Source organism: Poecilia formosa, unplaced genomic scaffold (genome assembly GCF_000485575.1).
Source record: "Poecilia formosa unplaced genomic scaffold, Poecilia_formosa-5.1.2 Scaffold14, whole genome shotgun sequence".
Lineage (NCBI taxonomy): Eukaryota > Metazoa > Chordata > Actinopteri > Cyprinodontiformes > Poeciliidae > Poecilia > Poecilia formosa.
This window is the reverse complement of record NW_006799953.1, coordinates 2864990-2889017: the sequence shown is the minus strand read 5'-3', so window position 1 is coordinate 2889017 and position 24028 is coordinate 2864990. Positions and strand designations below refer to the sequence as shown.

The following is a 24028-nucleotide window of genomic DNA, read 5'->3' as shown; positions in this document are numbered from 1 at the left end:
GTTAAGTTGGAACAGAGAGCACTTGGTAATTACCATGTTTAATAATAGCTTTCATGGACAAGGGAAAGTAAAACTTCAGCAATTTCTTAAACAATAAGATTAAAAAAATCCTATAGCCACATTAAAATAGAATAATTAGCTAAGCTATTGTCTCACAGGTGATAACAGTGTTTTTACAGTGCTTAGCCGGTAGATTTTCCTCTTAGTAGTTTTCGGAGGCCGTTATTTTATTTTTTGAAATAAGGAAGAGGGAGATGTGAAGGCAGAGACAGACATGAAGCCGCAGTGCAGTTGTGTGGTTTCTCTGGTATTCTGCTGACATGGGATCCATTAGGCGGGTTTGAGGAAAGGGGGGCAAGGGTGGGAGGCAAAAGAGTTCGGGTGTTGGAGGTGGGGGTAGAAAATAGACAGCAGTTCTGGTTAAAAAAAAAAGAGAGAGAGAGAGAGAGAGATAAATAGAGGGAGAGAGATGGAGAATCTCAGGTCTCAAAAAAAAAACAGTGAGGAAACTGTAGGGTGAAAGACTTTAGAGCAGGTTTTGAAGCAGAGGAGCGAGGGAAGAAGATTGGGAGGAGCAAAGCCCAGAGAGATGGTGCAGGAAACAAAGGAGATGAGAGCAAGCAGAGATTGAAGTTGGAAGACAGGAAAACACAAGGGGCTACGAGAAGTGATGAGGGTGTACGGCGTATGCAAGGGGAAACAGAGATGAGAGGGGGAGAGTTGGCGGGGGGCTGATTCAGCTTACTTTGCGGTGATGAACGATCAACGTTGCATGGAGTCTTCCAGAAAAAAACGGGAAGACTTCAGGGGTTTTCAACATGTTGTCCCTGTATGTTCTAGCAGAGCATCTGCCGGAATTCCTAAACGACGCACGGTCGACTTTTCAAAAAGCGATGTGCCAATTAAGACTATTTACATTTTAACTTTTAAAATATCACATTTCAAAATTAAAGTACGTTGTATTAGCGACTAGCGTGGTTTGCTTTACTAATTGTAAACGTTGGGCTCTGAGCCTCTGAGATCTTCAAATCTGGTGTGTTACGCGACAGGCAGAGGTTAAAGCTAAAACACGTAAAGCAGAGCAACTTTGCAGCCAAGCAACCTGGTAGCACTTAGGTGTGTTGTGTTTACTGACCAGAAAAAAAAAGAAAAGCTTTTTAGGTTTCCCTCTGGCAATTCGGGGTCAGTTAGTGAGGCTGGCATTACGAACTGTAAACATTAAGTCTCTTTGTTTATTCTCCAGAGAATGCCGATTTTTATCTCGACTGATTTCTAACATATGGAAATCCAGCATTCTCTATAGCAAAGGTTGAAAGCTCGCGAGGATGAAACTGAGGAACTTTGCTGTAATATGTTCAGCCTTTCTCTCCGTTGTGTCTCTGTAATACTATTCCAGCCACATTCATGTCTCAACATTCTGTGGAAACAGTAAAACTGTTAAAATGCTACTTATTAACACCTGTTTTTTTTTTGTTTTCTTTTTTTTCGTCATTGTTAAACTTCTTGCTGATCCTACAATATAAAAAGCATTTTTCTTTCAGAATCAACTTCCTCACAGAAGATTGTTGTAGTTAGCACGACTAAGTGTGCTTATGTCGTGAGAATTTAGCTTTCTCTTTAAAAAAGCAACTTAAGTAAAAGAACTGAACAAGATCAAGCAAAGACATACTTGAAATCTCGAGCAAATGCAGCCGGGTAACTTAGATCCGGTGCGTTCAATGGCTGAGAAAAAAACGATCAACTTTTGAGTTTCAAGCAGCCAGTCAGGGCTTGTCAAGCTGAAAAACTCCAATTACAGTCACAAGCAGATGACTCTGTGTATTTCTACTCACAAACTAATTTGCTCCAATCAGATGAGTCACGTAATATTCAAAGCACGGTGTAGGTGGAAGTATTTCAATTGAGCTTATTTGTGAAACACCTCAAGGTAATGACAAGGCAAGGTGTCTACAAACACACACACACACACACACACGCGTACACACACACACACACACTTAGTGACCATTGATGTAGTGCCAAAATTATACCTTTGCTTCCCAGTCATCGTCTCCAGCCTTCTCGGCAACAAACAGGAGACAAACAGTGACACGGACTGGAAACACCTGGAGGCTCGCATCATGCAGCCAGTCATATTTACATGGAATCAAAACACTGACAGACGAATGTTTGTAGCCAAGGCTGCAGGAGTATTTATGACAGGCGTTCACAGAAAGACCAGCAGGAGGGAGAGGGGAGGATGAAAGCCTCTGGAATTCGCTGCATTTTCCAAGGTGCTTCGTATAATTATAGATGCTTCTCCTACTTTTCTGCGTACATTAACGCATGCAAATGTCCACTTTTCCTCCCCCCCTTGATTGTGCCTCTGACCAAAACTTCAAACAGAATGAACTATCAGATGAGAAGCACTATCAGTTTTTTTTTTCATATCATAATTTTTTTTTCACTTTGCGTTAGCCTATCATTTTAAGTCTTGTGGTTTTTCTCCCCATCCCTCCCTCCCCCATGGCACAGACCGCAATCGGCCGAAAGACAAATTACCCACCGCGTTGCTCTTTTAGCTTTGCTTTCTATACAATAATCAATTTAAAGACCAGAGACAGAGCCGGCTGGGAAAAAAAAACGTGAAATTATTCATCAGGCTCTCTCCATAGCAGAGGCGTGGAGGTGCAAGAGAGTGTTGGGTAGGTGGAGGGTGGGGGGGGGATGGTATGGACTACCTTGTCCTTCGCGAGAGATAATTAGGGAGAAGACCAACAAGCAGGAATGAAAAGTGGGGAAATGCAGCCCAGCAGCCAGAAAGATAAAAAAGGCCGTAGGATGGAGAGCAGTGGCTGAAGAGTCATAGGGATCGCAGCTACTTTGAGCTCGGTTGTTATGTTTGGAAACCATGTGGAGAGGGTGTTTAGTTTGTCGTCCCGGCAACAGACAGATACACAGGAGAGGATGGAGGACAGACAGCTGCGGCTGGTGACAAGTAAAGAGGCAGGGAGGAGAGGGAAGAAGAACTCGGAGATAACTTCGGTCGGGTCCTCAGGGGGAAACGTATAGCGCGGTTTGAGTAAAAATGAGCCCGCGCTCTGTCTTGTGACAAGTTTTTATTCGGAGACCTCCTGCTTCATACCAATTAAAGGGGCTGGGAGCTGCTTCACCTCACTCCTCAAGGTCTTCCCTTCTGCCCGACTCAATCTATTCTCAGCCTCTTCTCTCCTCTGCAGCCTTAGCAATGTCCCTCTAACAGTTTTGTGTATTTTACCAACTCGCTCCGGCCAAGTCCATTTGCCTTTTTTTCTTCTCTGCCCTTCTGACATTTCCATTTAATTAGACAGATCGACTTATGCACTTCCCTTTAATGTGTTTATCTTGCGTTAATTACTTGTATCATCTAGAACCTTGCATTTGCTCTGCTCTTATCAGCGCTCTTCCCTGTGGTGCTGCAGTGGACCAATTTCCCTAGAGGGATCATTAAAGTTTCATCTTTCACCCCTCATTTGTTTCTCTCCCCATTCACTCCTCTCTGGTGCGGCTCGGTCCAAACTAAACAAGCTCGCCGTTACACCGCATTTCTGTTCCCCATTCCGTCCTTAAATCACGGGTGTTTAGCCACATCATGACTCGAATTGGGAGGGAATGCCAAAGACTACTGTTCATGGGCTAGTTCACAATGTGAAATGCTGCATAATTTGCTGCTGTGAATACATTTACAATTTTATTCTAGGCTTTTTTTTTCCTGAACGTCCCTTGGGTTGATACCCTTGCAAAGGTTTTTATATTCAGACTTTCACTGCAAATAAAGTTGCAAGTTTTCGCCATGTTCGTCTGCCAGCTTTGCACTTCCAGAAACGTTGACCATTTTTTGCAATCAATCGCTGTCAGACTGGATGGAGAACACAGAACAATGAAACGTAATGTTTTATATTTGTCACAAGTTCTCATTTGAATTTTAGGTCTGGAGTTTGACTAGGCCAATCTTTAAGGTTAACAGGTTTATGATTTGATCTAAACCTTCTGGATTCGGGGCTCTCATCCAAACCCTTTAACGATGGTCTCCATTTGTTTTGCCGCCTTTACGTGATTTTCTTAAAAGCTGACTTTTCTGACATTCCACACGGATGCCAAGAAGTTCAGGTTTGCTCCCACCTGACCAGAACATCTTCAGTCACAAGTTTTCTGTTTCCATTTTGTTTAGAGATGGCTTTCTTTTTGCCACCTTCTAAATACCTTTTTAAAAAGCCACGTTTATGATGTCCAGGACCAATAGTTGTCCTGTCAGTAGATTGTCCTACTTGTGCTGTGATTCTGTAACTTTAGGTGGATGATGGTCACGTCTTGGTCGATTTGAAGTTGTGTCTTATTTCGGATGATGGATTAAACACATTGGTTTATAACTTAACTTTCACTTTAAATTCCTTTCGGCCTTCGTGCTTTCTTCACAAAGACAGATTAGTAACAAACCTTCCAGCTCCGCTTATATTCAGACCACAGATGGACTCTATTTATAAATTAGGTAATTGAGTTTTAATAGGAGTACTCAGAACTGAAAACGAATCTGCCCCCCAGCTATCGGGTTTGTTTTGTAATAGGATCTCAAGTAGCTTAAGTAGAGTCTCTCTTGAAGAAAATGTACCACAAGTCACAGCTGATGCCGTGAGTTTTGCAACGTGTTGAACACCTTGTTACTCTGGCACAAAGCTTCCAAACACAGCAGAACCACCGATCATTACGGTATTTTTTATATATTTTTTTACCCCTGTCTCGACAGTGCCTTTGCAGCATTTGCTGTGAGGATCTGCCTAAATGTCACGTCATTTCTGCTATCTGCACCTGCACTGTCAGCATGTTTTCTCGTCACAAAAAAAGTAATTTCCCCTTGCTTGAATAAAAAAAAAATAAAAACATTGTTATGCTGTGTATCTGGCAGTAAAATCTGTATCTATAAGCCAACATATTATGGCGTAGAATACATTCAGTCCAACCGCTCATGACATTTTGGTATCTTTGCCCGATTTATGAATGTCTTTTCTTCCGCCGTATAGGCGGATGTTACATATTTGCACACGGTTGCTCTCTCTCTCTCTCTCTCTCTTTTTTTTCTCCTGGGCCCTGAGTTGTCTCTCAGATTGATGATGGGGGGAAAGACTTTGGCACCTCGGGGTGCATTAAGATGCAGAACACAGCCGTAACTAGAAGTGCGTGCGCAGCGTGTGTTTCTGCTCAGCCGCGATCCTGTGTGTTTTGGCACCAGGCTCACCTTTAAGCAAACACCGCCTGTTACGTCGGCTGATGGCAGCACTTCGTTCACTCCGGCTCTTTGTTTCTTTGTGTCTGAATCTCCTACTCCTACCCGTGCTTCTACACTATGTATGTCTTTGTCTGGCTCACTTTCCTCTTTGTTACAGAATTGCCCTCCCCATCAGCAACTCTTCCTGGTCCTCCTCCCTCCTCCTTCCTCCTCTGCTCCTCTTTTGTGACCTGGGCACATTCCTATCTCGGAGCATCTCTCCTGGGTTTTGCACTTTATTATTTTTCTACCCACATTTTCCTTCTCTTTTTTTTTTTGTTTGTGGTACAAAAAGAACCAGGCAGGAATTAGTTCAGATGCTCATTCTCGCAAAGAGTAGCCCACTAAGAGCAAGATTTATGCTCTGTCTGCAGTGTGTAATTGTGCATACCCTGAAGTTTGCCCCTCTTTCCTTTTTGTGTACAGTTCATGAAAGGTGCTTATTTAAAACTCAGACTTAGCCCGAGGAAATCTTCCAAAACACCATTGCCGAGGTCAATCTGCTCAAACAAAGGTTTCTCTGGGCCCATACCAGAATACATTTGTCTCGAGGTCTGCTTTCCACTTCTTTTGTTTTGTCAGACAAAGCCTTTCTTGCAATCTCCCTCCTTCAGGGCTAATTCATTAGACCTATTTAGAAGAGAGAGAGAGAGGGGGGAGAAAATTTTTACAAATGTACTTTTTTTTTATCTGCAAAAAATAGAAATAATTGACATACCCAGGCATACGTTCGCACCTCCCTCTGCTAACCATATTTATCTACTTGTTAATGTTCCCAATTACTCTGTCAAACACTGCCAACGTTTTGCCACGCTTATTGAAATGGTAATGAAAAGCATCTCAAACTGAAAGTCTTTCATTCGCTAGTTTCTAAGTGGATTTATTCATGACAATTTACTCTTCTCATGCAGGATTACACTAATGAGAGGGTTAAAGGGTGGCGTGTGTGGGTTTTTTTTTTTTTTTTTTTCCCCTCTGCTTTCATGAGAGGGACTTTTGGCCCTCGTGTGAAAGGACCACATTTCCACTGCCTCCAGTTGTCTTCATTATCCAGAAGAAAAGGACCTGATTTGGTTTTGTACCAGTCCCATTCTCTGAGAAATCCTCTTCCTGCTATCTGAGCGATTCAGGTGCTCTCTGGTATTGACAATCAGCTGTTAAATCGAGGTATTTTGTCTGATTTACATCACAAACCGACTTAGATGCGTATTGTCTCAGTCTGAATACACGCTACTCGTAATTGCTTTACAGCTGGTACAAGCCGCGGAAGTAATAAAGCAACGCTTATGTGCCATGGGAGCGGGATTGGAGGCAATCCTCTGGCAGAAGGTCAGGTCCCGAAGGGCCGGTGTTGTTAGTATAGATCTCACTATATAGGTCATAGTGCCTTGAGTTCAGCACTGCAGTGGTTTTGCTTGTGTTCTGCTGCTATTTCAGCCCGCTTCCAACAGCACCCTCCTGCTCTTCTTCCTGTGCCTGCAGCTCATTACCGTTATCCATTTAATCACTCCTCTACTTCCCACTGTCATCGTAACAAAAGAGAACAATATTTTTAACGGAATTGCTGAAATGGCGTTGAAATTACGTCATTTAAGCTTCCCTTGTCTGCTTGGACAATTCCACATGGGAAAAAGAATGTGGTGGACGGATGAGTAAGAGCTCCCTTTTGGTGGAAGTTGACAAAGACAGACGTCTTCGTGTGTCGCCGTGTTGCTACTGAGAACTGTTTTTTGCAGCACTGTAGTCGCCTCGCGCTGCCCCCTAAAGTCGAGGAGAAACGGGCTAAAGTGGAAATGAGCTCCATAAACCATAAATGCTGTGAAAAGTTTTGTTGGACTGATTTTCCTTTTTGGTTTATACTCGAGACATGTCATTTCGAAACCAACAGAATCAGACGTAGCATACAGTTCATTGCTGTTGATGCATTATTCTTACCTCTTGAACATATTCACATTGTCGACCTACAAAGTTATTTACGAATTTATTTATTATGACCCATTCACGCAATAGCTATATTTATACTGAGATTGACTTCTAGTTTTTGTTTTCAACTATCACATATAAACCTCTGGAAAAAATGTAACCCCACTGAAAACCTCCTGGTTATTCCACCACATATTGATTCATGAACTCTTCCTGAGTTAAAACATCAGTATTGTTGTTTCTAAATGAATATGAACTTGTTTTCTTTGCATCACTTGAGGTCTGAAAGCACTGCGTCTTTTTTTGATCACTTCTAATGTTCTGCACATAAAAGTAAATTTTTGCATGGAATTTCTCAGGCATGTGGTCAGTAGTTCATAGGATAAAAGTACAAAGTTCATTTTACTCAAACATATACCTATAAAAAGTAAAATCAGAGAAACTGATCATTTTAAGCTGTATATTCGAATACAAATAGACGTTATTTAGCCAAAAATACTCCAACACAATGTAGGATTACAACGAAGGAGGCGTGTAAACAGGCAAATTCATAATGGGAATATATTGCATTCCAAATAAAAGCATCCTACATAGAAACGAACAGGTGGAGACGGCAAACGCCGCCCACATGCACAAACTGTTTCTGTAGGTTCGTGTGATTTATAGGCATCTTTAGGAGGCACTCTGTCTTTGTAAATAAAACACGGTGCGGAAAATCAAAAAGAGGCTAACTTGATTGCTTTGGCTGCTTTTATTCCTAGAACTCGTTACAAAGAGCTCTCTTTTCACAATCATTTCATGCCCGGAGGAAGGAGACACTTCCATGAATGCATTTGCACTTATTAAAAAGATTCGGCTGCCAGTTTTTTTTTTTTTTTTGTCTGATTTGGTCTCTGTTTATTTACTTTGCCTAATAAAAGCTCGGTTTGATTAAAACAAATCAAACCTTTGCTGATTTTATTTCTGTAATATACTTAAAAGTGATTTATTTAATGGATTTATTTTATATTCAGTAATTGCCTGAAGAAATAGTTCAAGTCTGTGCAGATGTGGAGGAACTTGTTGTCAACTCTAGTAGAGATGTGTACAAAGCCAACAAGATTTTTGTTGTTGTTGTTTTTTTTTATTGCAGAGCATCATTTCACATAAAAAATGCTTTTTAAAAATCAACTTAACAGTGAAAAGAAATGCCATAATTGTTCTTACAGCTCCCTTTTCCTAATTTGATTGCACTTAGTCTTCCTCTATTCTATCACATTTCTCAAGGCTGGAAAAGAGAGGGAGTGGGATCTTTGACCGCACCCCTTTCCACTTTCTCTCTGTATCACGAAGGAATTTGTAGTTTACAGGAGCACACAGCATTTTTTTTCTTCTTAAATCTTGTTTTTCCAAGACTTCATACAATTCCCAGTGCTTCTGGAGGAACTGATTCCCAGATGCTCCGTCGTAACAGCTGTTGGCACGAGGAGCTTTCCCGCATATCATTTGTTTCATCCCAAACCTACCTGGAGTAAAAAACATAAATTGTAGTCCAAGTTCACGAAACACTCTGACCCTAAATATGAGTCAAATATGAGTTGAATATGAGTTGAATAAAATACTTCAGTCGCTCCTATTTTGTTGGAATTTCATGAGGCAGCTGATTTGTGTGGAACTTAAGTTGAAAACTTTTTTTAAAGAAATATTTTTCCCCATTCTATAAACGTATCTAAATAAAATATAAATTTTTCTGTGAGATTTTCATTCAAATTTCTTAGCTACTTTGGTTTACTTTTAGCCCCTCAATGCCTGAAAAGTAACCAAATTCCTCTGTGCCTGTGCATGCCATGAAACCTTTTCTCTAATTAATTTACTTTAATAGTGATTTATTATCGGGAATGCCATTTAACGAGAATAAGCTATATTGTTTTCTTTCAAATATCTGGGAAATTAGTTTTAACCTCAAACATTCATTGTTTTTGGAATGCACAATTTCACAACCAGGCAGAACATGCATGCACTTGTGTAAGAAACCACAGATATGATGAAGGGCAATCTGACACAGGGAGGTTGCACCTGCAGCCTGGGAGCCCGAAACACACAGTTATCATTATGTGGTCGCTCACAATAACACTATAAGTTCAAGTTTAAGCATGTGAACGTTTTGACAGCTTCGTGAGTCAGCTTTGCGAAAATATTCAAACCCCTCAAACATTTTTGCCATGTGACAATCATGAATTCCAGTGTATTTTATTGGGATTTTATGTGAATAAACAGCACAAAGCAGTGCATTGTGTAGTGGAATTTTAAAGGATGCATGGATTTTATTTAATTTATTTTTTTTTTTGTACAAGCAGAAATCTAACAATTGCAGCATGGATTTTAATTCCTTTTGGTCAATATTTTTTCACTTTTTAATCCTGGCTAAATTGCCTGGTTGGATGGAGAGTGTCTAAATATGTAAACATATTTTCAGTATTGCAGCAGATTATCAATTAGAATTTGGTCTGGACTTTGACTATGCCATTTTAAACATTGATGAGCTTTGATCTAGGACCTCCCTGGTTGCTGGTCATTTTGAATGAAAAGAAGGGTTAATCACCAAGTCTTTGGTAAATGTGTTGACATACCAAGGAGACGATTCTATGCACATTTGTCTGTATTCTCAGGGTTGTTGAGACGTTGAAAGATGATCTTTGGTCCAGATTCAAGAATTTCCCAGGTAAATGGTAATCTTTCAGGATTGCCATTGATTTTTTTTCTCCATTCATCTTCCCATCTACTCTGATCAGATTCCCTGCAAATGTTGCCACAGCTGAAGCGGCCACCAACTTTTTTTTCTTTTTCTTTTTTTTTTCTTTTCCCCTTATGTGGCTTACTGCAAACTAACAGACCTCCGTATGGCTTTCTTACTGCAATGCCTTTCTTCACTCTTCTATAAAAGCAAAAATATTTTTGAGTGTATGATTTATAGTTAATTAGGTTGTTGTTATTATTAGCTATATGTCCGTTTCGTCCAAGCACAATAAGTTCTGGTCTGCTCAATATTTACCTTAGACGTCTCCTCATTATCCACATGTGCTGACCCCTGAGTCGACGCAGTATCCTGGCAACCAGAATGATCTCAAGTATTTGACTAATAACAATTCAATATACAAGGTGGCGGTGCTCGAGCTAATTGTATCATTTGGTCAAAGTGGCAGCTCCAAGTACGGAGTAATTTCTGTTATTGCTTCTTGTTCCAGAGTACATCATAACTTATGCGCAGGACCGACTTCAATATAAACAATATATTCTATAAAAAAAAGACCTGTTGCACAGTAATGAGGTTTTTTTTCCAGTTATGTTGTAGCACTGTGAGCCAAATAAACCCTCTGACTGAAGAAGTAAAGAAAACCCATTCATTTTTTTTGTGTTACTTACGATTTTCCTAATGCCACAAGAGCTGTTTAGCCTCTGTTTAACCCGACTTCTCTGCCACCTCACTAATTCTCCTAATCTACTTCATGGCCGCCTGTCTTTTCGCATCTTTGCTCTTCTCCTCTTTCCCAGCAATCCTTACCTTCTGATAGAGGGATATGATGAACTCGAAGTATGAGGGAGATTGAACTTGAGGTTACACAATCCTTTCAGCTGGTTTTTGTATCTGCCTCTCACGAGTGATATGTTCTGCACGTACATCAACCGGATTAGGGTGCCACGGCTTCAAGAAACGGCCGAAGCAGTGCATCCATCCGTGCGCTCGAACCCCATTGCATTACGGTGCGCATTAATCCCCTTGTCAAATCGCAGTTCATCTAAATATGCGCACGTCCACTCCATGTGCCCGTTAGGTTTTCCACAGAGGACTTTCCGTTTAGTTAAATTTTTGTGCAGGGTTAGGGTACAAATAAATTATTCATTTATTTCATATAATTTCCCATCCATAGGTGTTTTTATTCCATGGGTCAACTTCTTTTAGGCGTACAGGAGGAACAGCGCCACCTACAGCTGATGGTCACAGAACTAGGAATGTCTGAAAACTAAAAATAAAGAAAATTGACCTATTTTTGTGTCTGTTTGCTAGTGGATAGGTTTGTAGAAATTTCAACATTAAAAGGGAAAATTAAACCCAGTTTCAGTCTCTACTCTTGTATTTTTGACTGCTTAAAAACCCATATGCTGTTTGACGAGCCAAAAAAAAGTAAAAAATAAAAAAAAACTAGTTACTTAATTAACTCATTTTGTTTCTCATGACTGTTTTCCAATGAGAATATGGAATCACCAAAACTTTCCCAAACTGTCAACAACAACACATCTTACATTAGAATATCAAATTATGCAGCTGGAGCCTTAGCGGGGTGTTTTTTTTTTTTTTAAATCTGAGAGGAGAAATGCTAAGAGTTAAAAGACCCAACAAATACTGTAACTAGAAGCTTTATCCCAGTAAGTGAGCCTCTGTGTTGATTTAATTGGCTCACCGAGCATAAGATAGATTTATGGCCCCGCATGCAGAAAAGTCTGTTTGCCCAGGGACTTCTTTGAGTAATGATTTATTTGAGGAAAATGAAATTCAAATAGGGTAGCTAGGGGAGGACGGGTGAGGGATTTTTGTTTCCTTTCTAAGCAGAGTGCACTGTCTGCTGGATGCGGATTTTATAAATCTCATGTGACATGGTTATGAGTTGGAGCCTCTGTGTGTGTTATGATTTTTGAGTTGGAAGACCTTAGTTTTCTCGCTGCATTTGCTCGGATGTGGCTCGTATTATATTGTTAGCTTTGGTAGTTTTCTTCCAGAGGGGGCACAGTGCCCTCTGGACCTCCTGGATGAGCAATTTTGTTTTTGTTTGTCTCTTTGTTCCACATATCTGACCACCTATTCTATATGAGCTGCACATACTGTGTTTTTTTTTTGTTTTGTTTTGTTTTTTTCTTCTTCTCTGGAGCAGCTGTTTCTCCTGCAGCTTTGTGTCTCTGCAGACTTTCAGTTCTACAGTTAGGAGCAGGAAAAGAAAGAGGAGGCGGTGGGGGAAGAGAGAGGGCTGTGGTGGAAAGATGCGCAGAGTTTTGGGGGTAGGGAGAGGTCAGGAGATGGATTGTGAGAAAAGTCAAGGATTTCTTATCTGCTGGGATTGACAGTGTTTTTATTTTCAGGGTTTGAAGGGGGTTTATGAATTAAAACAGCTTCATTTATAGGAAATCCTCAAAATGTAAGGACTTTGTTTAACTTTAATTGTGGCCTTTTAAAATTGAGAAGACAAGAGAACACACCATCTCAAATGAGAGATGGGCATTGGTGTTTAGGAGATGGGTACGCTTTATCTAACTAAAACTTTTTTGGCCGACTCCCAAGGTTCATGGAGAGGGCCAAAGATTTAAGTTGAAGACTTCATCAGTGCTCAAAGTGCTAAGAAACAACATTATTAGTAGACCAAAGCAACTATTCAGGTTAGTCACCTAAACCTGTCTACATCACCAGTCCGCTCCATCTTGAAGGTCTCTATGGCAACCATTTATTCCTTCATTTTCATGATTAATTACTGATGCGTACGTTGGCACATATATTTTGTCAATTAACTCTGGTGTGTTCACAATTGGTCCAAATTTCAATTTAATGTAATTTAAGGCTTGCAGCATTCACTCCTCCTGGATGAACTTTTTTTTTCTCCTGCAGTTTTTCCGCTCACACTTTCTACAAATAGACACAACTATAAGATTAAGTGTGTTAAACACAGAGATTCCTTTGACAATCGGCTGTGTGTTTTTGGACTCGGACGAACTATTGACAAATGAACGAGGCGCGCACCAAAGACTCACTGAAACGGCACGGTGATGCGTTTTCCAGTTGAACTTGTGGACACGATCACTCATCCAGATTCAGGTTCGTCTCTCAGGCAGGACGATAGAACCGTCAGAAACAGCCCCTCGGTGCTCTTGTAAAGCCATTAGCTATAAAAATGCTGTCACAACCTTCAGTCTGACAACTCCTCGCTGAACTCAGCTGTGCAGCTTAAGTTTGGATTTTAGGGCTTTACGAAAACAAAGTTTGACTTTACGGTATTTGGAATAAATTTGGCAGCTCATCATTTTTGCAGTGTGTGGACGTGTGTCCTCCATGTTGATTGGGGCATTCCTACTGACTCAGAATGTATATTCACTTGTACTGTGCTTTGCAAAAGTATTCAGCCCCCTTGAAAAGGAAGGTTCCCAACTGAATTCCCCTCTCTGAATCGGTATTCCATAGATCAGTCCTTCTTTGGATGTAGGGCTGCTGGGCTTGGTGAAGGTTTTCCCTGGGCTGATGCTACAGCGACAGTGATGTGGGTTCGTGTGTATGGTGTTGCCTCGGCAAAACAAAACATTTTAAACTCATGGTTTTGTTTCAACGGTAGATTTTGCCTTGGCAAAAGCCAAATTATCAGAGGGATTATTACATATATGCATACGCTACATTACATATAGACCACAGTTGATGTCCTTAAGGCAAAGCAACATCAACTTTAAGCCTTCTTTGTGCTTTTATGCTATTTACAACATGGAAGCATAATGAAGGTCGATCAAGCCTGACTCAAAAAATAATGGGAAAAGGGGGGGAAATTCACAGCTTGAGAAGGGATTACTGCTGCATCATCACATTTACATGTTTATTCCAGTCATTCCTGTGTTCTTTGGAAATGTCTTTTTTGCTACCTATGATCTGGCATTGGTTTGCTGAGGCAGTTCAGCTGTGGGGACATTTCATTGATAGTTTATCAATTCTGGCTGAAAGACTTCAGAAAAGCATGAGTTTTTAATATAACGAACTGACCTTTCTGACCGAAGAACCGGACTTCACATCTTTTGGAACGACGCTGGCCATCTTTTATGCAACGGTCCACCTGTATTCATGCTTCTATGGGCCTTTTTAGAAACAAGATTTCTACTGAAAACCTTCAGAAACGAATAAAAGCACTGCGTCTTTTGTCTCAACGTAATTGTGCAGAATACAACACAACTCTGTGGTTGCATGGTTTGTTCCCAGCGATTATGGTAATAAGTCTTGCTGATTGTAATAAAAAAGGAACTGTGGTTTTGCTGCTTGACATTCTAATGTTTTAAAATTACATAAAAAAAAAGAGTCAAACAAATCAAAGTGTTGATCTAAAAAGATCAGATTGTTCTATTGTTCCAAAGAGGAAAACTTCCTTTATCAGCCATGCAGAGAAGCTCTCCTTTATTGTATTCTGCTGCTACGCTGCGGAGTGGACAACAAAGCGCACGCAGCTGGGTTCTTGCTTGTGGTGAATTTGCCAGTAACTTTCAACACCCACATAACATTCAAGCAATACTAATGTTGACTTAGCAGCAGAGTAGGAGGATAATTGCACCAAAACCATGTGCAGACAAATCTACGATATCGAATGAGGCATCAGAGTTGGGTAAATTAAAGTTGTCAATATGGAGAAAAAAAAAAGCTGAAAAAGTATTTTTTTTTGTTTTGTTTCTTCTGCAGGGAGTGGACAGATATTCCCTTGCCTGTCCATTACAGTGACGGTGTCATAATAGGGAATCTGTTAGTGCTCCACCACACTCACTGTCTGTGGGGTGTGATTGTGTTCCTTTTCGGACCCGTTGGACTCTGCAGAAAGGATTACTGGGGAGCTTGGCTGCAGTAGACCTTTTTTTTTTTTTTTACGTTTCTAGGAAAATAAAAATATAAAAATCAAATTTTTTTTTTTTTTTTTTTTTTTTTTTTAAAGCCGGGGCTCAAGCTCCAGAGGACTAACAGCAAGTCAGACACTGTCAGATCCAGACTGGTGAGGCCAGGGGCGGACGCTTTGAAGTGGGCTGAGAGATTCTCATCTGTGGGGCTGGAGGGGGGGGATGAGATGGAGGGAGGAAAAGAAAGCAGCGAGAGGTGCAAAAGCTTGAGCTAAACAAGCAGGATTTGGAAATTGAAAAGATATGATGTGCAAAGGTATAAGATGCAGATATATAAGATGAAATAAATGTGAGTGAATGAGTCTTTCCTTTTCTAAAAGGGAACTAGCATGAAAATGCCAGGAAAAGAAACAAATGTAGCTCCTAGAATAACGACAGGATGAAAATGGATTTAATTTGTGAACATTGAGCTGTAAAGTCAAAGACAGTAATGTGAAAACGTACAGAATAGCTTAGGTTTTGAACATTTGAGAATTTCCTCTCGAGCAGATGCGCGTTAATACAAACAGTTCAACTAATGCAGTTCATCCAGTCTCTCTTTATGTGCTTAGAAACCATCAGTATGACGTGCGACCACTAGCCCACACTCACAAGAACATTCTTCACTAACCATCCCAAGGTCTCACCGCCTTTAATCGTGCCTCTCTTTCCTCTCCTCTTACACTAAGTGCTGCACTATCATCAAAAATAGATCTTTAACAAACGGCCTTTCGGAGCTAATCCAAGCTTTCACATTCTACGGAAACATTTGGGCCTCACACACAATAGCAAAAGCAGATGTGTAACTTGATTGCCTTCGAAATTATGCGACGGTATCAGTCAATCAATCAACGCGCACGTACGCACGCTCTCGCACACGGACTCGCGATGGTCTCGGCTTTTTCCTGTCTGAGGTAACTTCAGCCTCGTTTCCGCGTCCCACGAGGAGGGTCTTTTATCATGTGACGCGGTGGTGTTGGCAGAGGCGAGGTGGGACGGGTCGAGGGTGGGGAGGTTGGGGGGGAGGGGGGTCGTCCGACAGCTGTTTCCCATCGGCTTTCAGTCAAACGTAGACAGTCGCAGCGGAGTTCTGTGTATCAGAGGGCCAACACGGGAGAGAGAAGCCCTCATTCGCTAATTCCAATTAGAAGGTCACTCCGAGTTGTTCTCCCGTCATGCATCTCTGACTGGCCTTATTGCCCCGCGATATATTGAAATTTGCAGCCAGAGGTGAGTGGGTTGCCACCATCTGGGAGTGATTATGCGTTTCCCCCATTGTTTCCTGTCTTTTCACCCTTGCTCGACTCGACTCGCTGTTCTGCTGCTTGCTCCGCTTTGGCTCCCCTCAGCTTGTTCGGGACACGAGCCCTCCCCATCCGCCTTGTAATTTAAAACTGGGAAATGCTCAGCAGCAGTCGCTCAAATGCACAAGCCGTCTATACATCCGAGCACGTCGCTCACCTCACCTCATCAGGTGAAGCGATCTTCTCAGACGGAACGCAAAGAAAAGGGAGGGTGTTCCCGTCCCGACAAACTCGAGGCCCCTCTGTGCGCCTCCTTTCCCGGCTGTAAGTCTCGAAAAATGACGGCGGTACGTTAAATTACGAAGCTCCAACCTGAGCTTCCTTGAAATGTGCGGAGCTGGAAGCTGCACAGTGGAGGCCTTGATGTGCCTGTTGTTTACGGTGGAGACGAGAACTGCCTGCAACCACTGAAAATAACACGCTTTTGGAATAGATGCAAGCTCGCCGCGTCTCCGGTTCAGCTCTGGCTGCTTTCTCAGCACTCAGGCTACTCATTGAGGAAAGATGATAAATTGCTGTGGTGGCTTTTAGCCTCCTGCAGTGGGAAGCGTCCGCATCCCACTATTCTCATGAGCTATATTCAAGCGCATCCTTTCATTCTCCTGTAAGGCAAACAACTGTCTGAGAGTGTCCAGACTTTCATAAAAATGAGCACCAATCAGTTGATCAGAGATTAAAATTGATTAGTTATTCCCTAAACAGCTGATTGGTTATAGCAATGTCAGATACTGACAAAATTGATATTCTTTTTGCTTCATTAAGTGCATCACAACTAAGGACACTCACTGTTTTCGGTGGCAATGAAGATGCACCGAAAATCGCACAAATGCTAGAAACATAAACGCTTTGAGGCACGAATGGGAACTCTTTTGCTGCACATATTTGATGTATTATGTCATAGTATCGATAACTGGCATCAGCAGGTCAAGCACATGTATAAAAAAAGAGATGCAAATCAGCCAAAGAATACACTGATATACAACGAGGACCAGGTTTATTTAGGATTCCAGGCATAAGATGAATGGAAACATTTAAATTAACATTTTTAAACAGGTAATTTATAAATGTGTGTAGATTAAGATGGCAATCAATTATCAAGTTGCACTTTTTTTTTTCTTCAAGCAAAGTATGACGTATGAAGCTCTTCAGCATGCAAAGTCCTCATTTAGCAACATTGTTGCTAAATGGTTTTATACTTTCCATTTTTTATGCTACAACCGAGGAAACGGTACACAGCTGTGATATTGTCGATATAAAAAAAAAAACTATTCCCATGAGGTTTGACAAAAAAAAAACTGTAAAAGCCTCCTATCTGTTTATAATTGAATATATCTGTGTTTTCTGTTTTTTTTTTTTTCCAGTTTTGCGGGACGACTTCAGGCAGAACCCCGTTGACGTCATGGTTGCCGTTGGAGAGCCTGCGGTGCTGGAGTGCCAACCCCCCCGTGGACACCCCGAGCCCACAATCTCCTGGAGGAGAGACGGCGCCAACTTGGACGACAGAGACGAACGCATCACAGTAATACAAACTCCTCTGTCCATAAACATGGACCAATTCTCTCAAAATGGTCAAAAGTTTGCTACAAAGCAGCCTTTTTTTTTTTTTTTTACCTCTCATCAAAATTCATTTTTTTAACACACAACCAAAAAGAGGAAAATGAACATCATTACACATTATGCAACTATGTTAGATTAGCCCTTTACAGAAAGAAAATAAAGTTTATTTGACATATACTTAGGAAAAATATAACGTAGTAGCAAAATACCCCAATTTAACTCAAGTACAGAACGCAGAAAGCAACATAAAATTCATTTCTGGATTTGTCTGACACTGTTCGTGCACGCGCTCGCCTTAGATTTGTTTATACGGACGGCAGGAAGAGACTCAAAGCTCATGTTGGTGCAGAGTGACAGGTAGAGGCTTTCTGGGGGACGGTGATGGACAGAGCAGCTACCTCTGATTTAAGAAGAGGACCAGATCAGAGCTTGCGGGGAGGGGGAGGCTTCACAGAGGGAAATACAAAGGCTGCCTTTTGCTTTGTACTCTCCACGCGCCCGTCTCTGTCCTCCCTAATCATCTTTTTTTCTGTTTGGAAATTGGTCTTTCTCAGTGGCGCTCGCTCAAAGACATTAGCGGCTGCACGGAAACCAAAGAAGTGCACGAGAAACTCGTGGCCGCTTCCAGTGTTACCGTGAGCTTTTAGTTAATAATGGGAATTTGAAGACAGAGTTAACATGCTCAGTAATATTTAGAGTTTTGACACACGTAAGTTTTTAGCTAATGGTGTTTGAACAGATCTTTATTTGATTTGTCCAAACAATACATTTAAGCACATCAGCTTCCCAAAGTTTATTCACGATTAAAACGGTAATAAGACTTGAGAGTTACTGTTCCACGAGTTACGCCTCTGCCACAAATTGAATTGATAGAAATAGAAGATTGTGAAAAAAATAAGAAGCCTTGAGTCAAGAAATCCCTTGACTTGCTTGAATTGTTAACGCAGCTGCTATCACAGCGAACGTGGCAGAATGGAGGCAATGAGAGCGAGCAACTTTAGTGAGATAAACATTGTTTTGAGCTACGTTACTTTTTGCTTCTTGAGAAGTCCTGAGCTGCCAGTTTGAGTTAGAAAGTGTGATTTTCATTTTCCTAGAGATATTTGACATGCAGTTCTTCATAAAAGCATATTTTAGGATAATCAAACAGGAGAAAGAATGGCTGCTGAATCAAAAAAAAAAAAGTCATTAACCCTGAGCTCTTTTGGTTTACTAGAGATTGACATAAAAAAAAAAAAGACTAGTCAGTTGTGCTGCAATGTCAGGCTAGCCTGAAGGAGACTGACTAATAACTGAGAGGCTGCTTTTTTCATCCTTCCAGCAGCAATTTAATGGTGCATTCTCTCTGCTGTGTGGTGGGTTTAAAGCGCCCACCAAGACAGGTGCCGTTGTAGCATATAGCGCCTGCTTTTTGGACGCGGCCCCCGCAGGCGGCCTTGGCCCCCCCGTGACTCCTTGCTAACAAATGCCAAAGCTTTGCTTTGCGCCTTGCACGTTTCTAGCAGGCAAACATGAATAGTTTGATTCCAAATCGGAGTGTAGGTGGGGGAAAAGAAGCGGTCTTAAAAGCATAACAGCCTGGCTGAAGGTTTTATAATTGAAGTCGATTCCTCGGAGAAGGTTTCAGAGGACTGGATGGAAAAAGTAGATCTGGCCTTTTGTTTTGAGGTCTTAAGATCAGCGTGTTCTCCCATCTACGGTATCTGCTCAATGCTGCTGCCATATCACCTCTAACACTGGCTAGCTGCTGACTATCAGTGCAGCAGCTCTTTTTTTGTCAAAACAACATAAAGACATCTGTGGGAGTGTATTGAAAATAGCTGAAAACAGCGTGGCAGAGAGCACATATCTTTAGCCTCTTGTGGGTAAGGAAAGGGATGGTGTGTGTGCGTGCGTGCGTGCGTGCGTGTGTGTGCACGTATGTGCGTGTGTGTGTGTGTGTGTATAGATATGCACAAAGAAAGGGTAAAAAGTTTGGAAAGGCAAAGCAGGCTGACAGAACATCTAAGGAACATCTCTACAAAGAGCCCCTCTTCTTTGTTCCCAGGGTTCTTGTGCAGTGCTGGGCATGAATTATGTAATTTTATAAGTGGTGACCTTCTGTGGAGCTTGAAAGACTGTAGATTTTCTTTACGCTGTCATGCTATCAAGTGCATAAAAAAATAAAGTTGTTTTTTTTTTCCCTCTTTCTTTCCAAAAGGAAATTAGCCAAAGATGAGTGCGCATGCAGGTGCCGTCTTACATGAAAGCAAACACGGCGTCACAATGAGAATCGAAGCCGCCGCGGATCTTAGCCACAAATTTAATTTGCAGGCCGATTATTACACGCACGACAAATACACGCCGCATCCGCCGACGCCGCGCACGCTCCCGTGACATGCAAATACAACTGTGCAAACAAGTCGTTCTTTGCTTCTCCCTTCCAGATCCGGAGCGGCAAGCTTATGATCACCAACACCAGGAAGAGCGACGCGGGGAAGTACATCTGCGTGGCCACTAACATGGTGGGGGAGAGGGAGAGTGAGATCGCGGTACTCACTGTGCTAGGTAGTATTTACTCCTTTTGTTATTCCACTATAGCGTGTGTGTGTGTGTGTGTGTGTGTGTGTGTGTGTTTTTTTTTAACTGCTTCACTTAGTCTAACTCCCCTCACAGCTCACTTGCTTTGGTTTGCCAGGCCACTTTATATAAAACTGTTGTCACTGGGGTATAGTAATAACCGGTTAATTATGCTGATTACGCCGCCATCTCAGTCTGGCAGCGTTGGAGAGGTTTTCCCACAAAACAAGTGGCGAACGTCTGCTCCCGCTGCATCCGACGTTGCGAACCTTTCAGCGTAAGAGCTCCCCACGGAGCCGCGCTTCTGACACTCTCTACATGCTCTCATGCCTAAACACACCCTCCATTCTTAGTCTCTCAACCCCATATTTTACTAACACTTTCCATCTCAGAAGAGCTCTTATCAGCGCCAAATGGTTAGATGACCTTGGTGTGAGTTTGTAGATGTAGCAGCTTTAGTGGCTGTGGTGCTGCCGAGTCCCTCATGGGTGGAAAGGTAATCCCCGCAAAACAGACGCAGGGAAGCATGCGCCTGGTGAATGCACAAATGTAGCAGCTGAAAAGACAAGTACACAGGCTGGTATTTGCATGAAGGGTTTTTGCTTTTTTTTTGTTGTTCGGATAAGGCAGTTTGGTTACTTTTCTTATTTTTTTGTGCCAAATAAGGATGAGGATGCTTGCGAAACTGCATGCAGGATTTATAGACTCCTCAAGTAATGAATAAATAATGACTAGATTTTCTTTTTAATTCATAAATCAGCTCAAACATACAAAGAAAAACTCAGAGTTATCCGTAGACAAATGTCTGACAATCAGCAATCCTGATTGTACCTGGTTTTTATGGTACGACTTGCAAAGCTTGTGCTGCATTTTTAGCTCATAATCTTTCCTCTCTATGGATCTTTTTCTGCATTGATCCAAACCAACGGGTTGCAGCATGTCTTTAAATAATGAAGGACCAGCTCTGCTTGATCAAGGTAGGGTGGTTTTTTTTTTGTTTTGTTTTTTGTGAGATTTTCACCTCTGAGTAGCACCCGGGCTTGAATATTCTCACCATGTTTCCCTGTGAGCATAATTTTCTTTTCAGAACATCTTCTCAAACGCAAGCGCTTTTTTTTTCCTGCAACAAATCTGTAACTTCAATCGACAGGTGTTCCTTTACAGGTTGGGATCTGATCTGCTCCTTTCAGTAGCTGCTGCTGGAGTTTCATACGCTAATATGAATAAACCAGACATCTGCCCTCTAAGCTGCTGCATTTGTGTGCACAGTTATACTTATACTTCTGATTGTTCACTCCTTGATAAATACCAGAATGACACCTTCATACATAAATTCATATCGCTGTCCCCTGCAGAGCTGCTAAATCTCAACTATGAGACTAGAGAGGAGCAGAATTAAAGGTTTTTATAACATAACTGTAGTTTAAAAAAAAAAAAAAGTTGCTGCTCCTGATTCTAAAGCTTTTGGGGGAAAGTAAAAGTTACTCGATTCAGTGGAAATTACTTATTAAAAATGTCATTTAACAACCCAGTAACTATCATTAATTTTGCACTATGTGTATGAGAGTGATTTAAAAAAAAGTACCACCAAAGAGCTCCTCAAGTGAAAAGATTCATATTTAAATAATGTTTTCCAACTTGTATTATGATCCATAAATGGGATTGGCATGGATAGCACATTTAGCACATTTCACCCTGTTAGCATAGTTTAGAATAGCCTCCCTCTTTGGTTTTCTGCTGTTTCCACTGTCGCCCACATAATGTGTGCAATCCGCATAACTGCATGTTTTCTCTTTTTCCTGATAGTTTTCTGTAAAAGGTTCCGAGTGATCCTAATAGCTCAGCTGTTTCTAAAATAATCAGATTAGCCCATCTGGCACCAAATCCCCAATCTAACACATTTACCACATCTAGATACCTAGAGTAACTTCCCTGTGACTCACTGATTTGCTACTTGTTGTGACATGTAGACATGTTTAAAAAAAAAAAAAAAACACAATAAAACTACTATGTACGTTCCCTTTTTTCCTTATGTCTTTCATTCTAAATGTGTATAATTTGTTGCTTTCGTTTTTCTTGGTCAAAATGTATTTTGCTGAAAATGGTGGACACACGTTTTTGTTTTTTTTCCTCTTTTCCGATCAGCCTCTTCGCCACAGGCACCACAAACACCGTGGCGAGAGATTGATGACCGCGGTGATGCATCTGTGTCTTCTTCCTGTTGTTGTGCCCTTCAGAGCGGCCAACCTTCGTGAAGCGCCCCGGCAACGTGGTGCTGCTGGCGGACGAGAGCGTGGAGTTCCACTGCGTTGTTCAAGGAGACCCCGTCCCCACCGTCCGCTGGAGGAAAGATGACTCTGACCTACCTAAGGGCAGGTAGCGTACAGAAGCACTCCGCCTTTAAATCACGACGCACACGTGGTGCTTTTCAGCTGCTTGTCTTATCTCTCGAGTCTTTGTGCCCACAGATTTGAAATCCTGGAGGACCACACTCTGATTGTTCGCCAAGTTGCCTCTCCAGATGAGGGCTCCTACACGTGTATGGCAGAGAACATGGTCGGGAAATCTGAAGCATCTGCCACCCTCACCGTACACGGTCAGTACAAATGTCAGATAAGATATCCAACACCTTCTCTTGAAGAAGAAGGTTTTCTTTTTGTTCAAAATTGGAGCGACTCTCAAATAGCTCTCCCCCCTCTTGTTCTTATAAAACAAGACGTCCGTGCAAATAAATCGTCCGCACCGCTTTTTATTTGCTTCTTTTTAGTGTCCTACAAAATCTGCAACGTTCTCTGCGTCTCGTTAACATGTGATGCAAATTGCAGCGCTTTGTTTACGGAGGGGGGGGAGAGTCTGAGGAAACGTTAACCTGGCCAGGAGAAAACAGAAAAACAGATTCATTTGGTCCGAGCTGTTCTGCCTCAGTGGCACCTTTAGATATGTAAAAGGAGAAGTAAGACAGCTCGTAGACCCGTTCAATTAAACACGTTGCTGTGTCGCTGTGGGTAAAATATACCGAGGCTGGTAGGACTTAATTAAAGATAAGGTAGCAGTGGTTTCTTGCTGGGAAGTGGCATGGTTCCAATTACATTTTCTTCCCTTTTCTCTGCAAACCTTGGAAAAAAAAAAAGAAAAAAAAAAAACTGGCTTCAAGGGGTACCGGAGCTGATTTTCTTTGTGGTGAAGGAAAGAAGTGCAGCCAAGTGACAGATCAGTAGTCTTAGTAATTAAAGTGAACAGCAAGGCATCTAAGTATATGGATGTCTCGTAATGAAATGGAAAATAAAACTTTAGGTTAAGTTATAGCCACAGCAGAAGTTCCTTTCATAAATGTGCAATATAACTACTAAGTAATACGAAATAATCCTGGGAGTCGGAGTTTTTAAATTAGGAAGGTTCCTTTAGACGTTACGAACGTTTTTGTGTCTCTTTCCTGAAACAGCTAATTAATTTTTTATCCTTATGTCATCATCAGTATTAATCTAAATTAGCCTCTATGTTTACTAATCCTATACCTTCAGTCATTATTCTCATATTTTAGATTTTGTTTAAATAGAAGAGCTCATCGACCTCCATGTGGTCTTCTGCTGCTGCAGCCTGTCTGCATTGAGGCTAACAGTGTTGTGTGCGTTTAAACAGTGTTTTCTGCTCACCTCGGTTTGTATTGAGCGTTTGTTTGAGCTCCCTCTGCATCATCTCCGCGTTCTCCACCGACCTTTGACGACGACGTATTATTTTGTCCAAACGACGTGCCTTTGTAACTTGT

The 24028-nt window shown here is 41.5% G+C and overlaps 1 protein-coding gene across 6 annotated transcripts in view; it reads left to right on the top strand.

Annotated features, from left to right (window-relative positions):
* LOC103133928 (roundabout homolog 1-like) overlaps positions 1-24028 on the top strand; it is a 98272-nt gene that overhangs the window by 57551 nt on the left and 16693 nt on the right. For 3 of the 6 annotated variants that reach the window (XM_016668306.1, XM_016668305.1, XM_016668307.1), the window contains 4 exons: positions 17508-17665; positions 20130-20250; positions 22500-22638; positions 22731-22858. In XM_016668306.1, the coding sequence (XP_016523792.1) occupies positions 17508-17665; positions 20130-20250; positions 22500-22638; positions 22731-22858 (546 nt within the window). Of the gene's footprint in view, positions 1-15710; positions 15757-15899; positions 16073-16094; positions 16434-17507; positions 17666-20129; positions 20251-22499; positions 22639-22730; positions 22859-24028 lie in introns of those variants that run through there. The other 3 variants (XM_016668309.1, XM_016668310.1, XM_016668308.1) reach the window with 3 other exon arrangements.